Below are 25935 nucleotides of genomic sequence, written 5' to 3'. Positions count from 1 at the left end.
CCACAACATTTCCATTGGATTAAGGTCAGGACTTTGACTTGGCCATTCCAAAACATTCACTTTATTCTTCTTTAACCATTCTTTGGTAGAACGACTTGTGTGCTTAGGGTCGTTGTCTTGCTGCATGACCCACCTTCTCTTGAGATTCAGTTCATGGACAGATGTCCTGACATTTTCCTTTAGAATTCGCTGGTATAATTCAGAATTCGTTGTTCCATCAATGATGGCAAGCCGTCCTGGCCCAGATGCAGCAAAACAGGCCCAAACCATGATACTACCACCACCATGTTTCACAGATGGGATAAGGTTCTTATGCTGGAATGAAGTGTTTTCCTTTCTCCAAACATAACGCTTCTCATTTAAACCAAAAAGTTCTATTTTGGTCTCATCCATCCACAAAACATTTTTCCAATAGCCTTCTGGCTTGTTCACGTGATCTTTAGCAAACTGCAGATGAGCAGCAATGTTCTTTTTGGAGAGCAGTGGCTTTCTCCTTGCAACCCTGCCATGCACACCATTGTTGTTCAGTGTTCTCCTGATGGTGGACTCATGAACATTAACATTAGCCAATGTGAGAGAGGCCTTCAGTTGCTTAGAAGTTACCCTAGTGTCCTTTGTGACCTCGCCGACTATTACACGCCTTGCTCTTGGAGTGATCTTTGTTGGTCGCCCACTCCTGGGGAGGGTAACAATGGTCTTGAATTTCCTCCATTTGTACACAATCTGTCTGACTGTGGATTGGTGGAGTCCAAACTCTTTAGAGATGGTTTTCTAACCTTTTCCAGCCTGATGAGCATCAACAACGCTTTTTCTGAGGTCCTCAGAAATCTCCTTTGTTCGTGCCATGATACACTTCCACAAACATGTGTTGTGAAGATCAGACTTTGATAGATCCCTGTTCTTTAAATAAAACAGGGTGCCCACTCACACCTGATTGTCATCCCATTGATTGAAAACACCTGAATCTAATTTCACCTTCAAATTAACTGCTAATCCTAGAGGTTCACATACTTTTGCCACTCACAGATATGTAATATTGGATCATTTTCCTTAATAAATAAATGACCAAGTATAATATTTTTGTCTCATTTGTTTAACTGGGTTCTCTTTATCTACTTTTAGGACTTGTGTGAAAATCTGATGATGTTTTAGGTCATATTTATGCAGAAATATAGAAAATTCTAAAGGGTTCACAAACTTTCAAGCACCACTGTATGAAGTTATGAGAGCGAGGAATCCAAGTCTGGACCAGACAACAAAACCTTTTTGAGGGTTTAAAAGTGGATCAACTTTGATTTTATTTCAAACTGATTTTGGGTTTTGGACACTACTGAGGTTTAAAAAACGCTACAAAAAATAGACAGAAACGTGAAGTACGGCATCAAGATTGGGGTGAAAATTACAAAATGGAAGACAATTCCAGCTCAGTATTGAAATGAATCCACCACAGTGATGATGTTTACATGCGGCTTTATAACCTGTTAATCAGACTGATAACTCTGTTGGAATAAAGTACACAGATTGAGGCCGATCCGAATGAATAATTTGAGTAATAAGTCGAGTAAAACTTTTTAATAATCCACTAGAAATCCATGTGCGTTTAATAATCACACTGTTTTTCTCAGAAGAAAATGATTTAAATCTCATTCACAACACAAGCAGCAGATTAAAAAGGTGAACACACTTATCAGACTCACATGCACTCATTATAGATACACTGACACTAAGCATCACTCCATGCATGTACATTACTTTGGATCAGCTTTCATTAAGCAGGCATGTAAACACATTATATACAGAGTGTCCAGGCTAGGATCTCTATAAACATGTCATTTGTATGAGTGAATTAGTGAATATTTTCATGCAAATCTGGATATTTAGAGCATTGAACAGATACAGGGACAGAAAGAGTCATTGTGTTACACCCCTAGTGTTCACAGACACACAGCGGTGTTGTTATGCAGGAAACTGATCTAATAACTTCAGATGATGTGAGTATGTGATTATGTGTTTTCCCAAAGCAGCACCAGACACTTCTACAATTCAGATAAAGTCCTGCTCTCTGATTATTAAAATTTTAATCATCCATAGTGAATACTGTAGTGTTCAGTTTAAACTGTATCTTTCTTCCTCTGTGTCGCACCTTGTGGTCTAGAGGGCAGTCGAGGCCTTCTGGCAGTAGATCAGTACACACTGACATGGAGTAATAAATATCCTCAGTAAAGTTAACACTGGAGCACTGAGAGGAAAAATAACTCACATGGAGAAATACGCTCACATGCAGAATGGTAATATTAAACACTCGGACACTTTCATATGATTGTTTACATACAAAGTAATAAGAGGTTTATTTTTGTGTCAGGTTAGTTCATGCATATATTTCAGACACAAACTTGCTGTGCAGCTCTTTCTCACAAGGCCACAAGAGGAAGTGGGCGAAACAGCACTTTCTGGTTAAGACACAGATGAAGACAGAACATTTACAGAGCAGGACAGAGACAGTAACAGTGTGGAACAGAACAGGAGCTTTAATATCTTTCTGAAGTGGAGTTGGTGTGTTGATCTGTGAGTGTGAACTCAGGATGAAGATCCTCCTCATCTTCACCCTCTGCCTGATCTCAGGTAAAGAAACGCACTTCAAAATAATCCTCACTATCAGCAGCAGTGTTACAGGAAGGAAGGTTTTGCTCAGATGGATGTTTGGTGTTTTGTTAGATGGAGGAGCCTCCAAGGAAGTAACAGGATATTCAGGAGGAGGAGTCCTTATCAAGTGCAAGTATGATACAGAATACACACAAAACCCAAAATATTTCTGTAAGGATTCATGGGCTCCAGGCTGTTATGACCAAATAAGGTCAGGAGATAAAAGCGAGTGGGTAAAGTCAGGAAGATTCTCACTGTTTGATGACACCAAATCAGCAGAGTTCAGGGTGATGATCAGAGAGCTCACTGTACAGGACACTGGGACGTACCACTGTGGAGTTGATATATCAGGACAGACAGACAGTTATACAGCTGTGGAACTGAAGGTAAAGGAAGGTGAGTCTCCCACCACTGCCTTCTGTTTATCTCCACAAAGCTTCAGTGTCATTAACAAACAAATAACCGGCTAATCATACTTTATTAACATAAAAACTTTATTATTTATAACATCACTTCATTTGGTTTCTGATTGCCCTGTAGGGGAGAGCGGGGTAAGATGAGCCAGAGGGTAAGATGAGCCACCCCCTGTTTCTAAGAAACAGTAAACAAATGTGACCATGTGACCACATTCAAACGGGGGGGGGGGGGGGGGGGACCATTTACTTACACTTGTGGAGAGGAGCACCACATGTCAAACTAGGTGAGGGAGATATTTATAAAAATGTGTTTTTGTGCTTTCTAAGTCAATTCCATGTTTGTCCACAGTGAAGATGATTTAGAGAAGACAAAAGTAGAATAATATTTAGACACATTAGGGTTAAGTTAGTGGCTTTCTAAGCTATGATATGAATGCTAATAAAAATAATTTTGATTAGCCTAATCCCCTTTATTAGCATTTTTCTACAAAATGGTGGCCACGGGGTAAGACGAGCCATTAGATGTGGGGCAAGTTGAGACACTGGCTCAACTTACCCCATTGGTGGCTGAGCTTACCCAATATGGATGACACTTAAGTTTTCACATTTACTAGTCATATATGACAACAACATATATATATGACATCAGATGAGGAAGACCAGTTGTTAGATGTGGGGGATTATGTTGTGGCAAAATTCACGGGGAAGAAGAAAGTGCATTTCTTCATTGGCCAGATAATCAAATTGGATGTCTTCGAAATAGAGGCAAGATTTGTCAAAAGAAGCCGGTCATGCCATGGCTCTGCAAGAAAGCCAACCTTTGTCTTCAAAGAGAAAGATGAGGCTGTCCTGTCAAGACAGGATATTGTGAAAAAATTGCCCCACCCCTTTACTGTTGGGGGGACAGCACGGAGGGAGAGGCAAATGGTGTTCCCTTGCAATTTGAACGCTTGGAACATTGAATAATGATGAAATGATTGATGGAATGATTGCTGCATGTTTTAGCAATGTTTTAACCTACTGAAAGAAATAAGATTTTTTGGCACTGTTCTACTGTTTTAGTAATTTCTATAATATAGTATATCTCTCATTCCCTCTCTAACCATCCCTCTTTCTATCTATCTATGCATATATCTCTCTCTATCCATCTATCTATCCCTCCCTATCCCATCTCGTTCTATCACCTCTCTCTTCATCTCCCCTTCTCTATGCAACGGCCCTATCCCCCACTTGCTTGACTTGACTTGATTCACTGATTGCATTTCTAATAATAAAAGTTGTTTACTTTGTTAACCTAACATGTTTTGTGTTGGCTCAATTTACCCCACACAGTGGCTCATCTTACCCCGTGCATGGGGTAAGTTGAGCCACTTGACATTTTTTTTTCAAGAGGTAATATCACTCTAACCATAAGAGCTTATCAATTATTTTTTGCTCAGATAGTAACAGTACACTTTGAAATTTGGTATGGTGTGTAGACTGTAAGCAAAAATGGCTTTAGCATGTAGTTATGATGAAAAATGTAAAAAGTGGCTCATCTTACCCCGCTCTCCCCTACTGCTCAGTTTGCCTGCTGTTTCACTCCTGCCTTTTTATGACCATGAGTTTTCTGATTTCAATTGTCTAACTGTGACCTGAACTTTAAGAAATTTTCATTCAAAGTGAATCATGTGCATCGTCAGGAATTTGCCAGAGAGACATCATCTTGAAAGAAAAATATTTTATTAAAACTTGAATTCCAGTATAAAATTGTAATAGTTATTTCCAGTTTTAATGAATTGTGCATGATTTGAACTTGTTTTGAACAGGGGACTTGGTCTCTAGAGAAGTGAGAGCATATGCAGGGGGAGGAATCAACATCAAGTGCAGATATGAGGATGAATATAAAGACAAACCAAAATCTTTCTGTAAGAACGGAGCTGATCAGTGGTGTTTTAATCAAATAACAACAAAACTAAACAGTGAATGGTCACATGATGGCAGATTCTCAGTTCATGACAGCAGAAGTGCAGGATTCTTCAGTGTGTTTATCAGAGAGCTGATTACGGAGGACACTGGAACATATTCGTGTGCTGTTGTTGTGTCTGATGAAATAAAGACCTACACTGTAGTGAAGCTGAATGTAGCAGAAGGTGAGCAGCTATAATTATGGATTTTAGCAGAAGAAACATGTTGTGATTATATTTTTATGTAAATTTACTGTATGTGTGTTGTTAATCAGAGCTAATACACACATACACATATAAACTGATCTGATTGTTTGTGATTTGCAGATCTGTTCTATGAGAAGTCCATCAGTAAGACTGTTCATGTAGGAGGAGATTTGAACATCAGCTGTAAATACCCAGAATCCCTCAGGAGTGACCCCAAGTTTCTCTGCAGGAAGACGCTGCAACAAGCTGCTTGTTTTTATAAAGGATCTGTTAAAGAAAGAAGAAAGTATGTAAATGAGGGGAAATTCTCCCTGTATGATGACAGAGCAAAACAAATCTTCACTGTTGGTATTAGAAATGTGACTGAGCAGGACTCTGGTGAATACTGGTGTGGAGCTGAAGGAGCCGGGACATCTGATCATGGACACAAGGTTTATTTCACACAGATCAACCTGAGAGCTACTGGTGAGTTTGGAGAGACATGCAGACACATTATATTAACTATTCTGACACTACAGAGTCAGTGCACATCCTAACCAAGACTAACCTACGATATAACGATAATATAATGATAATTATAGTCAGGGCCGGCTCTAGGTCTTTGGCTGCCCTAGGCGAGATTGAGTTTTGGCACCCCACCCCCCCAAGAAAAAAAACCCTCTAATAACATCTAAATAACACTTTAATCTAATCACTCTATTCTATTACTATTAAACAATGTATGGTGCATGGACAATAAACAAGAAGTCATTTTTATCTTTTTCATTATTGTTTTTATTGTTATCATTATTAACATAAACTGTCACAAAGTAAAATGACCACACAAATTCAATACATATCTCCATATAATGGGCAAAAACTCTTCCGCACCCTGTTCAAAGTGTAGTGCATGGACAATAAACAATAAATTATTTTTAGTTTCTTTTTTGCTATTAAAAGTTAAGTCATCTCTGAAGAATTAACAAATTAAATGAATAAATTCTACAATTCTAAATTGTGCAAACTTGCGCACCCTGTTAGGACATCAATGGGCTGTATTTTCAAACAAAAGTGCTATTATGGGTACTTTGTTATTGAAGTCTATTGCTGTTTGCATCTAGTTAGCTAGGCAGACATTGATTCAGGCGTCTAAAATATTAATTTGCCACTATAATGGTTGATATGAGAGATTAGATCAGACTTACCTCTATACTTGGCTCTATTTGTTTCTTCCTGTAGCCTTCGTTTGCGCCCTTGCGCACCCGAGAGTTTGGATTTCTTCATTTAAGCACTTGTAGTCTGGGCTACTTTTTGCAGTGGATAGCCATTCTCATTCCCTGATGAACACCGCTCCCCCTGCCCCCCTTATAACCTATCATTGTGCATTTTTAGTAGGCATAAGGAAATCACCGACCACTACTGCGTAGGCTACACTTGTTTTTCAACCTTTTTGAACCAGGGCGCACTTTTTTCGATGAAAAAATCTCAAGGCACATCACCAATAGAAAATGTTGACTGAAACTAAAACGCTGTTGCCAATATTTACAATATACAGTCATTCTATAATTTTCCACGGTACACTTGGTGATCTCTCACGGCACACTAGTGTTCCGCGGTACTAGAGTTCGGCAGCACAGTGGTTGAAAACACTGTACACCACTGATGCACTTGGTAACATCTCCATTCAATAACTCCATCCCTCCTTTTTGGTGGGGTTTTGGTCGCCCTTGGAGCCCCTGGGCACACTGCGCTCTAGGCAATTGCCGAGGTCGCCTATAGCAATCGCCGGCTATGATTACATGGCCAAAACAGAGAATAGCCGCGGATGCGCACTTGCGCGCCCAAAGACACACTATAGACAGGGCGAACCACTGTTGAGCGCTTATTGTTCATGATTAACAACCACCACCACACCCCACCCCACCCCGCTTTTTTTGACAAATCGCACTCTAACTACATGCTTTGCTGTACAATTAAATTAGGCTAAGACATTATAATGCTGACTCATTTTCAGAATAGTGGAAGTCATAATTTTTCTCCCCCCGTTTCTGCGCCCCTGGATGGACGCAGCGCCCTTAGCATTTGCCTATATTGCCTATGCCATGGGCCGGCTCTGATTATAGTACAAAAATATTGTTGCTTCAGTACTCTTCCTGTGGTTTATCAGATGTACAAACAGCAGTCAGTATTTCTGAAGTTCCACACATACAAAATGTACACTGTATAGTGTTGCATCTGCACTGCTATCAGTCACATACTAGATTTACTCACTTTCTCATTCATTATCTAACTAAACTTTTCACTGCTTTAGATCCACATGTCCCAGTTTCAACCCTGAAGCCAAAACAACCTTCATCATCATCGTCATCACCACCATCATCATCATCACCACGATCATCATCGTTGTCATCATCATCTGAGCCTACAGCAGCTTCTCCTCTAGCAGGTTCTGCTCAGATCCCCATCACCCCCATAGTCTAACTCCATGACTTTGATGAATCTGATCCCTTATGATGGATCAGCATGTTTGTTGAATTGACTGTTTCTCTTCCAGGATTTCCAGCTTCCACTGTGATCCCTGTGTTTATAATTCTGCTGCTGTTTCTGATTGGAATCTCATTCGTCTTTGTGATTGTACAAAGAAGACGCAAGATGCGAGGTACCCACATACAAGCACAACACATTCTCAAATGTTTAACACATTCAGTTTAGTGTAACTGGTTCATGGTACAGCAGGTCCTATTGCTGCATCACAGTTTCAGTGTCCCGCATTCAATCCTGAGCTTGGGTTACTCTTTTGAATATCCCACTCAATAAAAACATGCTGGTAGGTGGGTATGTGATGCCCTGTAATGGACTAATGTAAAGCATTTACTGGAAATTAATGATTCATAACTGATTCCAAAATATAACAAAATCCAAAGTTTAAAATAAGATAATTTAGAACAATTGCTGATGACTTGGCTGCTGTTTTCAGCAGGTAGAGCTGCAACTGCCAGGAGTTTTATCGAAAGCTCAGGAAACAACCAAGAGGTAATTGTGTGTGTGTGTGTGTGTGTGTGTGTGTGTGTGTGTGTGTGTGTGTGTGTGTGTGTGTGTGTGTGTGTGTGTGTGTGTGAGACCAACACTAAAAGTGTGAAATTTAATATTTTTTGTTTCTCTTTCCTCTCATGTTCTGCTTGCTGTCTGTGAGTATGAGGAAATTAAAGGCACTGCACGACTTTCTGCATCAGATGCTGGAACTTTCACAGATTTTTCTTCTGCACAACGACCAACAATCTCCTCTGATCCTCAAACTATTTATACAAACACAGAGATACCCACAAGTCCCTGTGATTCTGTTGTTTATTCTACTGTTCAACTACCTACATCTAACTCCACAGCTCAGTTACCCACATGTGTCTCAGCGGAGAAATCTGATGAAAGTCTGAATTACGCAACAGTGAGATTTCACACCAAGGCCACCGGTTCCTCCGATTATCTTCAAGAAGGAAGAGCTCTCATGTGACTCTGCTTCAGTCAATCATGTTACTTCATGTGGCTAGTTTCCCATCATTAGGGATCTTTTGCTTTCTTCAGGGGTGGAACGGTGGTGTAGTGGTTAGCACTGTTTCCTCACAGCAAGAAGGTTCTGGGTTCAAGCCCAGTGGCCAACAGAGGCCTTTCTGTGTGGAGTTTGCATGTTCTCCCTGTGTCTGTGTGTTTGCTCCGGTTTCCCCCACATGCAGGTTTGGCTAATTGATGGCTGTTGGTGTGAGTATGAATTGTTGTCTTGTCTCTGTGTGTCAGCCCTGTGATGATCTGGTGACTTGTCCAGGGTCTTCCCTGCCTCTTGCCCACAGTCAGCTGGGATAGGCTCCAGCTTACCTGCAACCCTGCACAGGATAAGCTGTTACAAACAGGATGGATGGATGGATGCTTTCTTCAGATATTTTTTTCTTCTTCAACAAAATATATGAAGCCCAAATGCGTCACTCGATAGGTGATGAGGTCATGTCAGGTAGCTGGAAATCTACAGGCCATGTTTGAAGTAAAGATCAGTACATTGTTCTGTTGCTTAAAGTGCACCTGAGAGCAAAATTATGTTCTAAAATAGGTTTCTGTAATAAAACTACAAACACCACTGATCACTTTCATGATAGAACTAACCACCAACAGAACGAAACTCTTTGTGCGCAGCTGCATCAATCTGGCCAAGTACCAAGCCGCTGTCAGTGGCCGCCATATTTGCCGTGACGTCACATGCAGAACGACTGCTCGGCCTTCTATGCAGCTATGGCCGACGAAACAGAGCGATTTTCTGATCAGTCTTCAGAAACTGAGGCCCTTTTTGAGGTTGACACTGGACACGTTGGATTACATGAAGACGAAGCAGTGGGTGGCATTTTTCCTTATCGTTTTGAGCTGTATCTGGACGATTTGCCTGCAGAAGGCGAGATTTCCGACTCGGACAGACGACAATGACGGGACTGAAGCAGATGACGTCGTGATCCCAGCTGACATTGGGAGGCTCCAAAGCACTGAATGGTAATATAATAATAATAATAGATCTAGTCCTCGGGGGGGGGGGGGGGGGGGGGATGAAGGATGAGGGAGGAAAGCGCGGGGGAGGAAGGCGATTAGGCAGGGAATGACCCCTTGCCCAGTCTACGCCACCCCACACACACACACACACACTGGGTCTTGATGTGGACTGGTGCATAAATCCAGGCCTCTCCCCTATTATTGTAACCAAGCATCTAAAAACTTACCTAGGATATAGATGTACCGTGTAGTACAGAGTTTATGACTGAGTGATTGAACATTTATTATAATAATAATAAATTTGTAACACAAGAAGCAAGTCAGTATTATTCTGTATTATTCTGCAACAATTTCCTGGTTGCCACTGACAGTGGGATTGGTAAGGTACGGTACACATCCCGGCTGCCACCTGAGCGGGATTTGTTTACCTTACACATCCTGCCATCAATGGCAACGTGATAATGATTAGGTCATTTCACTTGTTTGTGTTAATCACTTCCTGTTAAACAGAGTTAGTATGTTGATTTCTCTCAAGATTTCTCTCAAGAGACAATACTGTGAAATCTCCATGCAAGTAGTCAGATTGCCCATATCTTATACGACAGCATCCTATTTGTATGCACTGGATTGGTTTTCATTGATAGAATTACCAAAAAATCGCCTTAGGTTTGCATACAAACCCTTTGATTCACGTCAAATTTGAAGATTGAAGATTTGAAGATTCAGTAATTTGCGAACTATTGTGTTATTATGAATATTCATAATACGAAATGTTATTTTTCATTGAAAAATAGGCCGTATCTTAGGTGGTAAATGATAACAGGATAAAATACTTCTATCATATAAAATTGACAATCATTGACAATATTACTGCACTGATTTCCTTTTAAAAAAATGCTCTCTTGAAAGTTCATGGTCCTTTAGATTTGGGCCGTTTTCTCATATTTTTATTTGATAAGAATAAAAACTTCTATGAACTGATGAAATTCAATTGCATGTTAGGCCTATAAGCTCCAGCCAACACGGTATTGCAGCGGAACTGTGGCAGAACTTTGAATCATGAACAGATTCACCTATTGCTATTATTTAGTAGGAAAGATCTCATTACAAGATGGAGATCTACACCGAAAAATCATCAATCAACAGCTAATCAAACAAGTGTCACAAGTCTGTCAGAGGCCCACCTGTCATTGGGAGTCCACATGTCCCGTGTCTGGCGCACTTGTTTTGCCCACTCTTCGCGTCTGATGGGATCCTTGGGAAAGGTATACAGACTATACCTGGCTTCCCTGGTGTTGGAGCAAAACCCAGCCACACAGCGAGCAGGCATATTCACCAAAATCCACAAGTCAGACGCAAAAATATTCACTTGCAAAAGCACTGGTGAACAACGAGAAGCTGAGAAAATGTCTGTCAGCGGTTCTGCATGTGACGTCATATCCGCCTTCTTCCTTGGCCGTGGGTTGGCTCGCCGTGATATCGATTTATCTGCGTGGCGGGCCATTCAAAACGATGTTACTTACTATTCTGTCGCACCGATGTGTGAAGTAAATCTGTCATTTTATTCAACTCAATATGGCGGAAATTAACAAATTAACATGTTTTTTGGTGTCAGGTGCACTTTAAATTGGCTGAACTTGTCATGATCACCATGGACAATTCCTCTCCAAACCACCAGAGGTCAACCTTCCTTTATTTTTGAATTCTTCTTTTGATGTTTACTCCACTTCCTTCCTTGATTGTGCATATGTGTTTTGTTTCACCTAATTTGTTACCCTTATTTAAGGCCTGTGTTTTCTGTCCTCTAATGAAATATTGGATTTTCCCTCAATGTCGAGGATCTTTCCTTGGTAGGACATGTCCTTCCAAGTCAGAGTCTTCAGAGGCGAGGCAAGACTCCTTCCTAACAATCAGAGAATACATAACTGTAACAGTGAAGTGAGTGTGCAGGTGTGTGTCTTCTTCCTCTGTTGAGTTACTGGCAGCTTGCAATCTTAGTGCATTACCCCCCCAAGTGCAGGACTGAGGTTTGAATACGTTTGGGAATATGAATGCTCGAAAAAGAAAGAAAGAAAAAGTTAGTTTAATTGTAATTAAGAACTCGAGACATTCTTAGAAATATGAAAACAGCTTTAGTCGTGGATTGTGTTCCAGGTTCGAAACTGCAGTCTATTTCATATCAACCCACATTTTGCCAATTTAGCTAAATCCACCAGTTTTTTTCCCCTGCATTCCAAAAGTATGCGTCCCCACAGTATAAACACACCCCAGACTGATGTTTTCCTGTCAATCTTTGACTGCAATTTAGGTTTGTGTCCCCTGTATTCAGTCGTGTTGGGGTAGATCATTGAAAAGGCCCCACCTTATTGGTGTGCAGAGGATTGTGGGTGATTTTAAGAATGCCGAGGATCCGCACATACATCCTTGAAAATTTCTCTGAAATAAGGATACAGTCCTTGGTAGAAATTGAAGGATCCTAGACATTGGATCAGTCTTTAGATGGGATTTGATGAAGTAGCATCCTTGAAATGCAGCCTTTAAAGGATGTGTCCTTGATTTTGAGAAACTCTGATTGGGTTTGTTTTGTTATTGTTACTGTGTGTTGTATTTTTTGCACGATGGGTCACATTTATGTTCCATGTTCACTTCCTTTGCCTTGGCTCGCCTCAGTCTCGGCTTTTATGACAGTTTTCTGAGATTTTGTGAGTTTTAACCAGTTTTTCTTTATTTCCGAGATTCATTATTATTATTATTATTATTATTATTAAAGAGTTCTGCACCTCCACTTCCACTTTGTGACAGGAATGGGGTTTTTTAAAGATATTTCTTCACAGTTGGTGTTTCCCCTCTATGGTATTGAGTTCCTGTGGGCCAGACTGAGGAGGACAGTGCTGATAATGAGCTCGTGTGATTCTGCTCCTCAGACCCCGACTAGGGTTTCCTCCACAGTCACACAGCATATTGGGCCTGCTCCCATTTTATTAATCACAAGCTACTGCCTGCCACTCTGATTGCAAGTGACCTCACATCAGTGGTCCAGTTATTTCCATGGTTTTCTTTAGTTTATGAAATTGAAATACTGATCCATAGCTGTGTGATATGCTGAGATTGGGGGCTGGCTGTAGTGGCCTAAAGCAAAACATGTCAGTTTTGGAAAAGAAATAGTGAAATTAGTGCACTGCGCTGAAAGCATCTGGTATTGTCTTCTCTAATACTTACAGATTGTAGTATTTTTTATTTGTTTGTACTAATTTATTGAGCAACTGATTCTGGCACGTTTGCTTCATCAGTTAAAGGAGCACATAATGGAATTGGGGCGTTTATAATGTTGCTTTTCACAACTTTTTATTTGCTAAATGATGTAAAGTTATCTCTGTATTAATTAGGCTCTGTTGTGTTTTGAGGCTATTGCCAGGATGTTAAACAATAAAATAACTGAAACTTTCTGGAGTCCGTTTTTAGTCCATGACTTAGTGAACCAGTATCAGGATGGATTTATTGACAGACACTTCAACACACATCTGTGAGTCGCTCTGGATAAGGGGGTCTCCTGGATGCTGTACATGTAATGATTTTTTTGTATTTTGATTTGTATGGTGTTTTTAAATATAGACATAGAAATTTAGATTTAAATCCTGACTGAATAAGTCAGAGGAGAAAGTGTTGAGGAAAAAAAAAGTCCTGAAATCCCATTAACATTTTTTTTCACTTTATTTTTTAAACCACATAAACACTGGGACTTGTTGAGAATATTCAGTTTTATCTCTCTGACAGTACATGATTACATCCATCAGCAAACCTGAGTTCTCTGTGGGCCTTGTAACTGTCACATGAAAATATGTCTGTGAAGGTTCTCAGTCATCCAGGTCATCGTAAACCGTCGGTGCTAAAGAAGGCAGCTGGACTTGCTTGAAATCCTGGAAGATGTTTCACAGAAGATTGCTCTCTGGTGGTGGGTTTCCACGCATGGGTGGCGCTGCTCTGCTGCGACCCGGGCCACCTCGTGCTACTGCTTTAGCGTTTTAAGTGTTTTTGTTGTTATTTGTGGGGTCTTTTTTAACTTTTTAACCATTTTTCTTTATCCAACACGGTGTTTGATTGTGCAAAACAATGTTGCTTTTATTAAGAGGACTGTTTGTGGCTTTTATCGTCCAGCTTATATCATGCCGCCCCTCGCCAGAAGGTGCTGGTGCTATGCCGACTGCGCTGCTGAGTTACACCCGGGACCAGCTCCTGCTTCTCTGTACCAGGTCCACACCGGCCCCTCAGCTACCGTGTGAACTGCTGGCTCGACGCCCGGAGAGAGGCTGCAGGAGACGGACGTGGAAGAGGGGGAAATGTGGCAGAGTACGACAGAGACTACGGAGAAGAGCTAATAGACCACCACTGCCGTCCATGCTTCTCTGTAACGTCTGCTCCCTGAAGAACAAGGGTGAGGAGCTCAGAGCCAACGCCAGGTTTCTCCACGAGTACCGGGAATCATGCCTGCTCGTGTTCACTGAGACGTGGCTGCAGGAGGACGTGCCCGACTCCTTAGTTTCCCTGGATGGCTTCTCGTTGGTGCGCTCTGATAGGAACGACAACTCTGGCAAGAGCAAAGGTGGCAGCACCTGTTTCTACACCAACAACCTGTGGTGCTCGCAGTTCACCATGAGAGAGTCGGTCTGTGATCCCGACATTGAACTGGTATGTTTAAGCCTGAGACCCTTCTACCTGCCACGTGAATTTGGGAATATTTTACTATGTACTGCATATATCCCGCCTGGGGGTAGTGCTGCTAAGGCAGCTAATATCATAGCAGACTGTGTTCACAGACAACTGAAACGCACCCCTGAAGCACCATGTTTTATTCTAGGCGATTTTAATCATTGTAAACTTGAGGCTACTTTACCTGGGTTCAGCCAATATGTTAACTGTAATACCAGAGGAAAAAACACATTGGATAAATGTTATGGAAATATCAAAAATGCCTATACTACTAAGGTTAAACCTCCTTTAGGGTCCTCTGATCACAACGCTGTCCATTTAATCCCTACTTACAAGTCCCTGCTTAAAAGCAACAAACCACAAGTTAAAACTGTTTCTATATGGAACAATGATAGTGTAGAAACTCTGAAAAGCTGCTTCTCTTGCACCAACTGGGACCTCTTTCATAGTCTGGAACTAGAAGAGGCCACAGATACTATCACCGATTATATTAAGTTCTGTAAAGATAATGTGTTAACTCAAAAATCTATCACTATGTACCCAAATAATAAATCGTATATCTCCAAGGAGATTAAAGAGTGCATAGTACAGAGGAAAGTAGCATTTAAGAATGGGGACTTATTGAGCATGAAAAACATGCAGAAGGAACTTAATCACAAACTAAGGACTGCTAGGAGGAAGGAGAGGGAGAAATTTGAATCTCATTGCTCAGGTACGAATACTAAAAAACTATGGGACTCTATGAAAACCATGACAAACATGACTCCAGCTAAGAGGTGTATCTGTGTGTTAAATGAGGAGGAAAAGGCTAATGAGCTGAATAACTTTTTTTTGCCGATTTGACTCAAGAGTCTTCTCATACGAGAAGAAAATAGCTATGGATGGCGTACCTGAATCAGGCCCTGGAGTAATCACTATTGACCAGCATGCTGTGGAGAGACGTTTTTCATGCATCTGCCCCAGAAAGGCCTCTGGTCCAGATGGCATCTCTGGGCGCCTACTGAAGTCCTGTAGCAAAGAACTGGCAGAAGCCTGGTGTCCCATCTTCCAGAAATCACTAGACACTCATTCTGCTCCCTCTATCTGGAAAAGTTCTGTTATCATTCCTGTGTCTAAAAAAGCAGGCTGTAAAGAGAATAATGACTACCGTCCTGTTGCACTGACTTCATTGGTAATGAAGTGTTTTGAGAAACTCATGATCAATTTCTTGAAGACAGAAGTTAGTGGTTTTGTAGATCCCTTTCAGTTTGCTTACAAGTGCAACAGAAGCACTGAAGATGCCATTTTAGCTGTGACCCACCTTATCAATAAGCACTTGGAGGATTCTAGTTCATTTGCACGTCTTTTACTGGTTGATTTTAGTTCAGCTTTTAATACGTTGCAGCCACATCTTTTAATTAGCAGATTAAATGATTTTGATGTTCATCCTTTTATTATTAAACGGTACTTTTCATTTTTAACAAATCGCAGACAGTGGGTCAGTGTTAATGGAACTTTATCTGAAACTAAAACTCTGAGCACAGGTGCACCACAGGGATGCGTGAGTTCACCGGTTCTGTTCACTCTGTACACAGATGCGTGTCGAAGTTTTTATACAAACAATCACATCATTAAGTTCTCAGACGACACTGCAATTTTATCACTGTTGAAAAAGAATCATGATATATCTGACTACTTTCTGGAAATTCAGCGGTTTGTTGAGTGGTGCGACGATAACCACCTCATTCTGAATGTGAATAAGACGGAAGAAATGGTGTTCGACCCTCGAGGAGTGGGTGACCACAGGCCCGTGGTCATCCACAATCAAGCCATTGCCCAGGTGCAGTCATACAAATATCTGGGTGTCTTTATTGACAACGCACTCACCTGGAGCACACACGTCGACAGCCTCTGTTGCAGACTACAGCAACGGTTGCATTTTCTTCGTCGTCTGCGAATTCATGGTGTTGATCAAAGATTTATGTTGATTTTTTATAAGGCAGTCTTAGAAAGTCTGATCAGGTATAGTATCACAGCTTGGTTTGGTCACCTCTCTGTGCAGCTAAAGAACAAACTGCTTCGGCTAATTCATGCTGCTGGAAAAATTATTGGTGTTAAAGAGCACTTCTCCATTCAGAGTATTTATGAACAGGCCACTCTGCAACAAGCAAATAAGATTATCTGCGATCCATCACACATCATGCATGGTGAGTATGAGCTGCTACCATCTGGTAGAAGGTTTAGAGTTCCTCACTGCAGACTGAACGGATTTAAAAACTCGTTTGTTCCTGTGTCAATTAAGCTGGTAAACAAGGTTAGATAAGACCAGGGCCCTGTACTACGAAGCGGGTTTTCTGGCTTACCAGGGTAACTTCGAGAGTAACTTGATCACGTGCAGCGTAACTTCCCGATTAACCCATACTACGAAAGTTGGCTATGTTCAAACCGAGGTATGCTGCCATGGCAACTTACGCTGCATCTCAAACCTGCTCGTCTCAGGTTATGTTCTTGGTTAACCCGAGGTTTCCGATTAACCACACCCTTTTTAAACACCACCTCTCCACCGACATTTCCTCTAGAGACAATGCCAGCGTACCTGGATGACCCGTGCGATATCAGAGCGCAGATTAGAGATGGGATTTATGGCTCTTTGATGGGATCCGCATCTTTGTGATCCGTTCTTTGAAAAGAGCCGTTCAAAAGACTGGCTCATTTGGCTCTTTTTAAATATTTATTCAGTTTTAAGAAGACAGCGTCTAAAGAAGCCAGATCCCTCTGCTTAGACAGTGACAATATTTCTGGACATACCTTTTATATAAAGCAACCTAGACTTACATTATTGTAACCCCTAAACGCTCATAAATAACCATTAAAAAACAATGAGGGCTTCAATGAATGTCCATGCAGAACGGCTTTTCTGTAAAAAAAAAAAAGAACCCACTCAAGAACATAGTTATCAAGAACGCAAGAATATTTTATAGAAAAACACTTGTTTTACAAAAATATTTAAGTCTGAGATACAAAATAGATACAACTACAATAAATATAACACAAGAACTAGTTATCACACAAGAACATTTTAATAGAAAAAAACAAACTTTCTATATTCTCATCTCATCTCATTATCTCAAGCCGCTTTATCCTTCTACAGGGTCGCAGGCAAGCTGGAGCCTATCCCAGCTGACTACGGGCGAAAGGTGGGGTACACCCTGGACAAGTCGCCAGGTCATCACAGGGCTGACACATAGACACAGACAATCATTCACACCTACGGTCAATTTAGAGTCACCAGTTAACCTAACCTGCATGTCTTTGGACTGTGGGGGAAACCGGAGCACCCGGAGGAAACCCACACGGACACGGGGAGAACATGCAAACTCCACACAGAAAGGCCCTTGCCGGCCACGGGGCTCGAACCCAGGACCTTCTTGCTGTGAGGCGACAGCGCTAACCACTACACCACCGTGCCGCCACTTTCTATATTAAATATTGAAATTGTAACAAAAATAGATACAACTAAACAGTCAGATAAATAGATAAAGTTATAACAAGAACACAAGATTATTTTAATAGGAAAAAAACAAACTATTAACGCAAAAAAATATTATTATTAGAAAAATAGATACAACTAGACAAACAGATAAATAAATAAAATACACAAAAATAGAACAAACAAAATGAAGATAGAATAAATTAAATGAACGTCCGTGCAACAACATTATAAACCATATACAAAACAATTTGAACTATTAGGCAAACAGATAAAACTTGAATAAATAAAAGGCAAATGAATGCTTGCTTGCACGTGCGCGCACACACACACACACACACACACACACACACACCATTATGAATGATGTTTTTATATTTCATTTTCACCTGTTGCCAGGTGCGTTTGGCACTGCTGTTGCCTCTGAAATGTTCACAGGACATACACCAACTTAGTCAAAGGGACTGAACAGTCAGTCGTCCTAATTCATGTGACTCTGTGCACATATCAGCTTAAGTAGGCTACTCCATGAATTTACCATACCAAATTTTATTCAGGATTTTTCGGACATTAAACAAGCTATATATGACTGGGGCCACGTCAAAGGACCATTTTCTGTGACTTGTGATTGATCATGAAGCTTTCTCTCATCCTATACTTCTGTTCTGGAACATGTAGAAGGGAGAATGTACTTGCGCATTTACCCGATCGGCAATTCGTTGCCAACATGCTTGCCGCTCCTTATTGGCAGCTGCTGTCTTAGATTTTGCTCTTAATGTTGTTTTGAACTCCTCGTAGCTTTGCATTATGACAGCGCATTCTTCCTCCGTGAAGTACGGCGACCGTGCCATTGTGAACAGTGGTGATTTGCGCTGATAACCTCCCCTTTCACGTGAACGTGCATTAATCCTGATTAGGTTAACACAGGTTCAACAAATCAACTTCATAACTGGCGTCGTAGTACCGTTTAACCCCAAACAAGATAACCAGGTTTTGTCAACCCCGGTTTAGCGGGGGAACCCTGGGTTACTTCTGGGTAGGTTAACCTCCGTTCGTAGTACAGGGCCCTGAGCACAGATGACTTGTGATTGTTTTGCACAGGTTAGTATTTTTAGTTATTAGAATTTTAGCATTTTATTACACCAATCAGGTGTTATTTATTCATTCTCTTATTTATTTATTTATTTATTTAAATTCACAATGTTTCTTGCACTTTTAGGCACCTTGTATGATATGGATGCGTATATCTATTGTATGTTTGTTAATGTGTTGTATTGTATGTTCTGTGTTGTGGCTGCAGCATGGGCGAATGGCCCAGAACAAATTTCTCACTTTGTGAGACAATAAAGTTAATCTTGAACCTCTCATCTGAAAGGCTTCTTCATTTCTGTCTGACTAGTGGGGAGTTCCAGGTATTTATCCTCTAGTGGACCAAAAGCAACCCTAAGGAGAGTCGTTGAGGTCACATGGGTCATTCACCCTCTCAGTCATCCTGTAGGTGTTCGGGTCACTGAAGGCCGGGTGTGAATGGTGATAGCAGCCTAGAAGGTTGTTAGGTTGACTTGTGGGTCGTTGGCTCTCTGCTGTCATGTGAATCATTGAAGTCAGCGGAGTCGTGGTGTGGATGTGTGTTCAGTTTCCTGGGAAGTGTGCCAAGGACTGCATTGTAAGTGGCTGATAAGTGATGTCTCAGACCACCTCCTCTGTTCAGTGATGGACATTCCAAGTTGAAAAAGATGGCTTCTTGAACTCTTTCAAACCACCAGTCTTCTCTGGCTAAAATGTGTACATTGCAGTCCGGAAATGAGTGTCCTTTGTTATTGAGATGAAAATAGACTGCATAGTCCTGGCCTGAGGAATTGTCTCTCCTGTATTGAGGCATGCGCTTGTGAAGTGGTGGTTTTGTTTCCCCAGTAAAGCGCAGTGTATTTTTGTCATTTAGAATTTTTGTTTTCATGTAGCGTTAATTAAGCACTGTTCAGTATTGATGTGATCAGCAGGCTGTTCCAGAATAAACTTTGAAAAGTTCGCAAGTGTGTCACAGTAAGTCATCATCTCAGGCCAATATTTAAACCAATATATCAGATTATTATACACATACAGCTATAATACAAAAGTCTGAGGCCACATTTAAAATCTAGTTTCAAAAAACTGAAAATGAAGAAAGTTTTCACATTTTTAAAACTCAAAAACAAAAAAGGAAAATTGAAACATCTAATATTCCATCCATCCATTATCTGTAACCGCTTATCCTGTGCAGGGTCGCAAGCAAGCTGGAGCCCATCCCAGCTGACTATGGGCGAGAGGCGGGGTACACCCTGGACCAGTCACTAGGTCATCACAGGGCTAACACGTAGACACAGACAACCATTCACACTCACATTCACACCTACGGTCAATTTAGAGTCACCAATTATCCTAACCTGCATGTCTTTGGACTGTGGGGGAAACCGGAGCACCCGGAGGAAACCCACACAGACATGGAGAGAACATGCAAACTCCACACAGAAAGGCCCTCGTCAGTCACTGGGCTCGAACCCAGAAACTTCTTGCTGTGAGGTGACAGCGCTAACCACTACACCACCGTGCCGCCCTACATCTAATATTAACTTTTCATTATTCAAGTTGTGGCACAATTTCCAGGTCACTATGCTAAAGGCTCCTTTCTATGGCAGTATTGATCCTCAAACTTGTAGAATTAACCTCTTTAAGCTGTATTTCACTGGGTATCCAGGATTTAAACCAGAATTGTGAAATCCCCGACTCACAGCTTACTAAAAACACTTGATTGATTTTACAGTAGAATGTTGTTTTTTAATCAGCAACTAAAATGGCAAACATATGAAGTTATGAGAGCGAGGAATCCAAGTCTGGACCAGACAACAAAACCTTTTTGAGAGTTTAAAAGTGGATCAACTTTCATTTTATTTCAAACTGATTTTGGGTTTTGGACACTACTGAGGTTTAAAAAAAAGATACAAAAAATAGATCCAGAAACGTGAAGTACGGCATCAAGATTGGGGTGAAAATTACAAAATGGAAGACAATTCCAGCTCAGTATTGAAATGAATCCACCACAGTGATGATGTTTACATGCGGCTTTATAACCTGTTAATCAGACTGATAACTCTGTTGGAATAAAGTACACAGATTGAGGCCGATCCGAATGAATAATTTGAGTAATAAGTCGAGTAAAACTTTTTAATAATCCACTAGAAATCCATGTGCGTTTAATAATCACACTGTTTTTCTCAGAAGAAAATAATTTAAATCTCATTCACAACACAAGCAGCAGATTAAAAAGGTGAACACACTTATCAGACTCACATGCACTCATTATACACTGAACAAAAATATAAACGCAGCACCTAAAGATTTTATTTATTTTGTACATCCGATACTGATTTTTTTTCTGCCCACATCAAATGATAGTATAGCATACCAGTAAACATTTTTTGAAAAAAAAAAAAATGTCCCTCTACTCAAGTTCTGAGCAGTGCCCAGACTTGAGATAATCCATGATCCAGTCGGGTGTGACCATTGCAGACAAAAATTTCACTGAGTAATGCATGTCATGACCATCCTTTATATGGGGCCAATAAAAGGCCACCCTAAAATGACAAAAATGTTCAAATGTCAAGATGCCACAGATGACCAGAATCAACCGGGAACGAGCCATTGGCATGCTGCAGGCTGGAATGTCCATCAGAGCTGTAGGGCGTCAATTGGGGGTGCTATTCCACGATAGTCCGCCTCCGACGACGATTTCAGCAGCATGGCACCACAGACAACATTCCACATGCATGCAGGCCACGTGTCACCACTCCAGCACAAGACCGGCATATCCGTCTGACCCACCTGCGTGATCGGTGCCGGACTGCAACACGGACCGCAGATGAGACCGTGGGGAGACACAATCGCAGGGTCAGCAGTCAAACTGTGAGAAACCGACTCAGAGAAGCTGGCCTCCATGCACGTAGACCTCATCGAGGATTGGACCTGACTGCTGGGCGACGACGTTCTTGTCTGGACTGGGCTCGGGCACATAGAAAATAAAAATGAAAATGAATTTCTATCTGAACATTTGTATTTCATAAAATATGGACCGCTGCGTTTATATTTTTGTTCAGTGTAGATACACTGACACTAAGCATCACTCCATGCATGTACATTACTTTGGATCAGCTTTCATTAAACAGGCATATAAACACATTATATACAGAGTGTCCAGGCTAGGATCTCTATAAACATGTCATTTGTATGAGTGAATTAGTGAATATTTTCATGCACATCTGGATATTTAGAGCATTGAACAGATACAGGGACAGAAAGTGTCATTGTGTTACACCCCTAGTGTTCACAGACACACAGCGGTGTTGTTATGCAGGAAACTGATCTAAGAACTTCAGATGATGTGAATATGTGATTATGTGTTTTCCCAAAGCAGCACCAGAAACTTCTACAATTCAGATAAAGTCCTGCTCTCTGATTATTAAAATTTTAATCATCCATAGTGAATACTGTAGTGTTCAGTTTAAACTGTATCTTTCTTCCTCTGTGTCGCACCTTGTGGTCTAGAGGGCAGTCGAGGCCTTCTGGCAGTAGATCAGTAGGGGAGAGTGGGGTAAAATGAGCCATTTTTTGCATTTTTCATCATTGCAATGTGTGTGAAAAGTTTTATTTTGCAATCTTCAAACCAGACAAAAATTCAAATTCTTCTCTATCTTCTGTAGCCAAAAACTTCCAAATAACTCATATGGTTTAAGACACATACTCCCTCATAGGTGTGGGTAAGTTGAGCCATAATACATATTCAAAGAAGAAACCTTTTATTTCCTTTTAACAATGTAGGATTATACTAGCCAGATAAAATTCAGCTCAAACAAGATCAAACAAGGTCACACCGCTAACTTTATAACTTTTTTTTTTTTTACAACCCCGATTCCAAAAAAGTTGGGACAAAGTACAAATTGTAAATAAAAACAAAATGCAATAATTTGCAAATCTCAAAAACTGATATTGTATTCACAATAGAACATAGACAACATATCAAATGTTGAAAGTGAGACATTTTGAAATTTCATGCCAAATATTGGCTCATTTGAAATTTCATGACAGCAACACATCTCAAAAAAGTTGGGACAGGGGCAATAAGAGGCTGGAAAAGTTAAAGGTACAAAAAAGGAACAGCTGGAGGACCAAATTGCAACTCATTAAGTCAATTGGCAATAGGTCATTAACATGACTGGGTATAAAAAGAGCATCTTGGAGTGGCAGCGGCTCTCAGAAGTAAAGATGGGAAGAGGATCACCAATCCCCCTAATTCTGCACCGACAAATAGTGGAGCAATATCAGAAAGGAGTTCGACAGTGTAAAATTGCAAAGAGTTTGAGCATATCATCATCTACAGTGCATAATATCATCAAAAGATTCAGAGAATCTGGAAGAATCCCTGTGCGTAAGGGTCAAGGCCGGAAAACCATACTGGGTGCCCGTGATTTTCGGGCCCTTAGACGGCACTGCATCACATACAGGCATGCTTCTGTATTGGAAATCACAAAATGGGCTCAGGAATATTTCCAGAGAACATTATCTGTGAACACAATTCACCGTGCCATCCGCCGTTGCCAGCTAAAACTCTATAGTTCAAAGAAGAAGCCGTATCTAAACATGATCCAGAAGCGCAGACGTCTTCTCTGGGCCAAGGCTCATTTAAAATGGACTGTGGCAAAGTGGAAAACTGTTCTGTGGTCAGACGAATCAAAATTTGAAGTTCTTTATGGAAATCAGGGACTCCGTGTCATTCGGACTAAAGAGGAGAAGAACGACCCAAGTTGTTATCAGCGCTCAGTTCAGAAGCCTGCATCTCTGATGGTATGGGGTTGTATTAGTGCGTGTGGCATGGGCAGCTTACACATCTGGAAAGACACCATCAATGCTGAAAGGTATATCCAGGTTCTAGAGCAACATATGTGACCCCTCACCGAATCCAGGAACACGTCGGCCGAAACGAATCCGAGATAATCGCAAAAGAAGCATTTTTTTTTCGAAATTTGTGATTTTTGTTTTTTTCCATCATGTGCAAGTTGAGATCTTGAAGAATGCAATCAGTATTTCAGATAATAGATTGTTTTGTTGGAAAAGCATATATTTTTTGTTGCAAATTGTCTCGTTTTTGTCAGGACTGTAGCCTGCTGGGGGGTGTGGGTAAATTACCATATGGGCCATTCACATGATGATTCAAGTCATTTGTTTTTTTTTTCCGCGAATCAGCTGTATGATCCGAGTTGAGCGCATGGCTACTTAACCTGCATACAGGCGTGTGATTTCACTATGGAATGAGTTGCTAAACAGAGCGCAGAGGAGGTGACAGACCGCGAAGCAAACAGACACACGGTATTTACATCGGAGATCACCATTTCTAGCAAAAAAAAAAAAGCAATCTCGTTTTCCAGATTGAATGGAATACTTGAATGATCGGATGATACACGGACCGTTCTAGGATTACATTCCATCGGAGGCATTGGTGTGTGCAAGGCGACGTTTCTCTTTCTGATGGGGTAAGTTTATTAATCTAAGACTGTGTGGTTATTTTTGCATGTAACGGAGTGTGTTGTGGTTTGGTTAAGCCTAGGTCACAACCGGACGTATGATTTTTTGGCCGTGTGATTTTTGGCGTTTCCCAAATCGCTGCGTTTTTTTTTTTGTTCATGGAGAAAGACGTGCGTTGGCCGTAAGTTTGTCTTGCAACCTGAAAAAAACGTAAGCGCCCGTAGAGTTTGTTTGACATGACAAAGAACCTCTGCAGCTCGAAAATCAGCACATCACACGCGTGCTCTCGTGCTTTTCACACGCGCGCTCTCGTGCGTTTCATGCGCGCTCTCCGTGTGTTTCTTGCGTTTTTTGCATGTAGACCGGCCGTAGGAGCACATACGGCCGGTTGTGACTGAGGCTTTACATGAAACTAGTGTTGTGTTAGTTGTGTCATCATCGTGCTATCTTTCTTTCTTACGGTGTGAGTAATTTTTCAACCACAAAACGTTAAAGTATACTTTAGGACTTATTTTTGTACTTCATAATTGTGTTGGGCATACTTTGCATGGAAGGAAAATTGACGTGGTGATCTTTGTTTACATGAAAGTAGTATTATCGTGCTAGCTCGTAGGGGGTAGGGCTTTCCTTAATGTCATGCAAATGAGCACCATTATGTGCCCGCCCTACACCCAGAGTAGCTGAGATGGAAAACTTTGAGGGCGATTTTCTCCCTTTTCTGTTTTAAGAAGTATACACTTTCAAAAGGCCATACATTCTTCAAATATTGTCAGATCTCCACATGGAAGGCATCATTGGAAAGCTTAGAAACTGTACTTTCTGAATCTGTCAATAACTCAAAATGCCCCCGGGCGGACATGTGTCCCTGGATTCTGTGATCTGCCACATATGCTCCCATCCAGACGACGTCTCTTTCAGGGAAGACCTTGCATTTTCCAACATGACAATGCCAAACCACATACTGCATCAATTACAGCATCATGGCTGCGTAGAAGAAGGGTCCGGGTACTGAACTGGCCAGCCTGCAGTCCAGATCTTTCACCCATAGAAAACATTTGGTGCATCATAAAACGGAAGATACGACAAAAAAGACATAAGGCAGTTGAGCAACTAGAATCCTACATTAGACAAGAATGGGTTAACATTCCTATCCCTAAACTTGAGCAACGTCTCCTCAGTCCCCAGACGTTTACAGACTGTTGTAAAGAGAAAAGGGGATGTCTCACAGTGGTAAACATGGCCTTGTCCCAACTTTTTTGAGATGTGTTGTCATGAAATTTAAAATCACCTAATTTTTCTCTTTAAATGATACATTTCCTCAGTTTAAACATTTGATATGTCATCTATGTTCTATTCTGAATAAAATATGAAATTTTGAAACTTTCACATCATTGCATTCCGTTTTTATTTACAATTTGTACTTTGTCCCAACTTTTTTGGAATCGGGGTTGTATAAACAGTTGAACATTTCTACTCAATATTCCTTGCTGTA

General features: G+C 40.9%; 2 protein-coding genes across 2 annotated transcripts; both read left to right on the top strand.

Moving 5' to 3' along the window:
• Positions 1-2552: 2552 nt before the first annotated feature.
• Positions 2553-3150, top strand: LOC132885440 (CMRF35-like molecule 8). Its single transcript, XM_060920111.1, has 2 exons — positions 2553-2622; positions 2716-3150. The coding sequence occupies exons 1-2, from the start codon at positions 2583-2585 to the stop codon at positions 3111-3113; spliced, it is 438 nt and encodes a 145-aa protein (XP_060776094.1). The 5' UTR covers positions 2553-2582; the 3' UTR covers positions 3114-3150.
• Positions 3151-4659: 1509 nt separating this feature from the next.
• On the top strand, positions 4660-9746 carry LOC132884655 (uncharacterized). Its single transcript, XM_060918493.1, has 7 exons — positions 4660-4663; positions 4868-5191; positions 5333-5677; positions 7503-7637; positions 7746-7850; positions 8169-8224; positions 8385-9746. The coding sequence occupies exons 1-7, from the start codon at positions 4660-4662 to the stop codon at positions 8697-8699; spliced, it is 1284 nt and encodes a 427-aa protein (XP_060774476.1). The 3' UTR covers positions 8700-9746.
• The last annotated feature ends 16189 nt before the right edge of the window (positions 9747-25935 follow it).

The sequence above is a fragment of the Neoarius graeffei genome, chromosome 4 (genome assembly GCF_027579695.1).
Source record: "Neoarius graeffei isolate fNeoGra1 chromosome 4, fNeoGra1.pri, whole genome shotgun sequence".
Taxonomy (NCBI): domain Eukaryota; kingdom Metazoa; phylum Chordata; class Actinopteri; order Siluriformes; family Ariidae; genus Neoarius; species Neoarius graeffei.
Note: the sequence above shows the minus strand (reverse complement) of the source record. Positions and strands in the feature narration are given on the sequence as shown.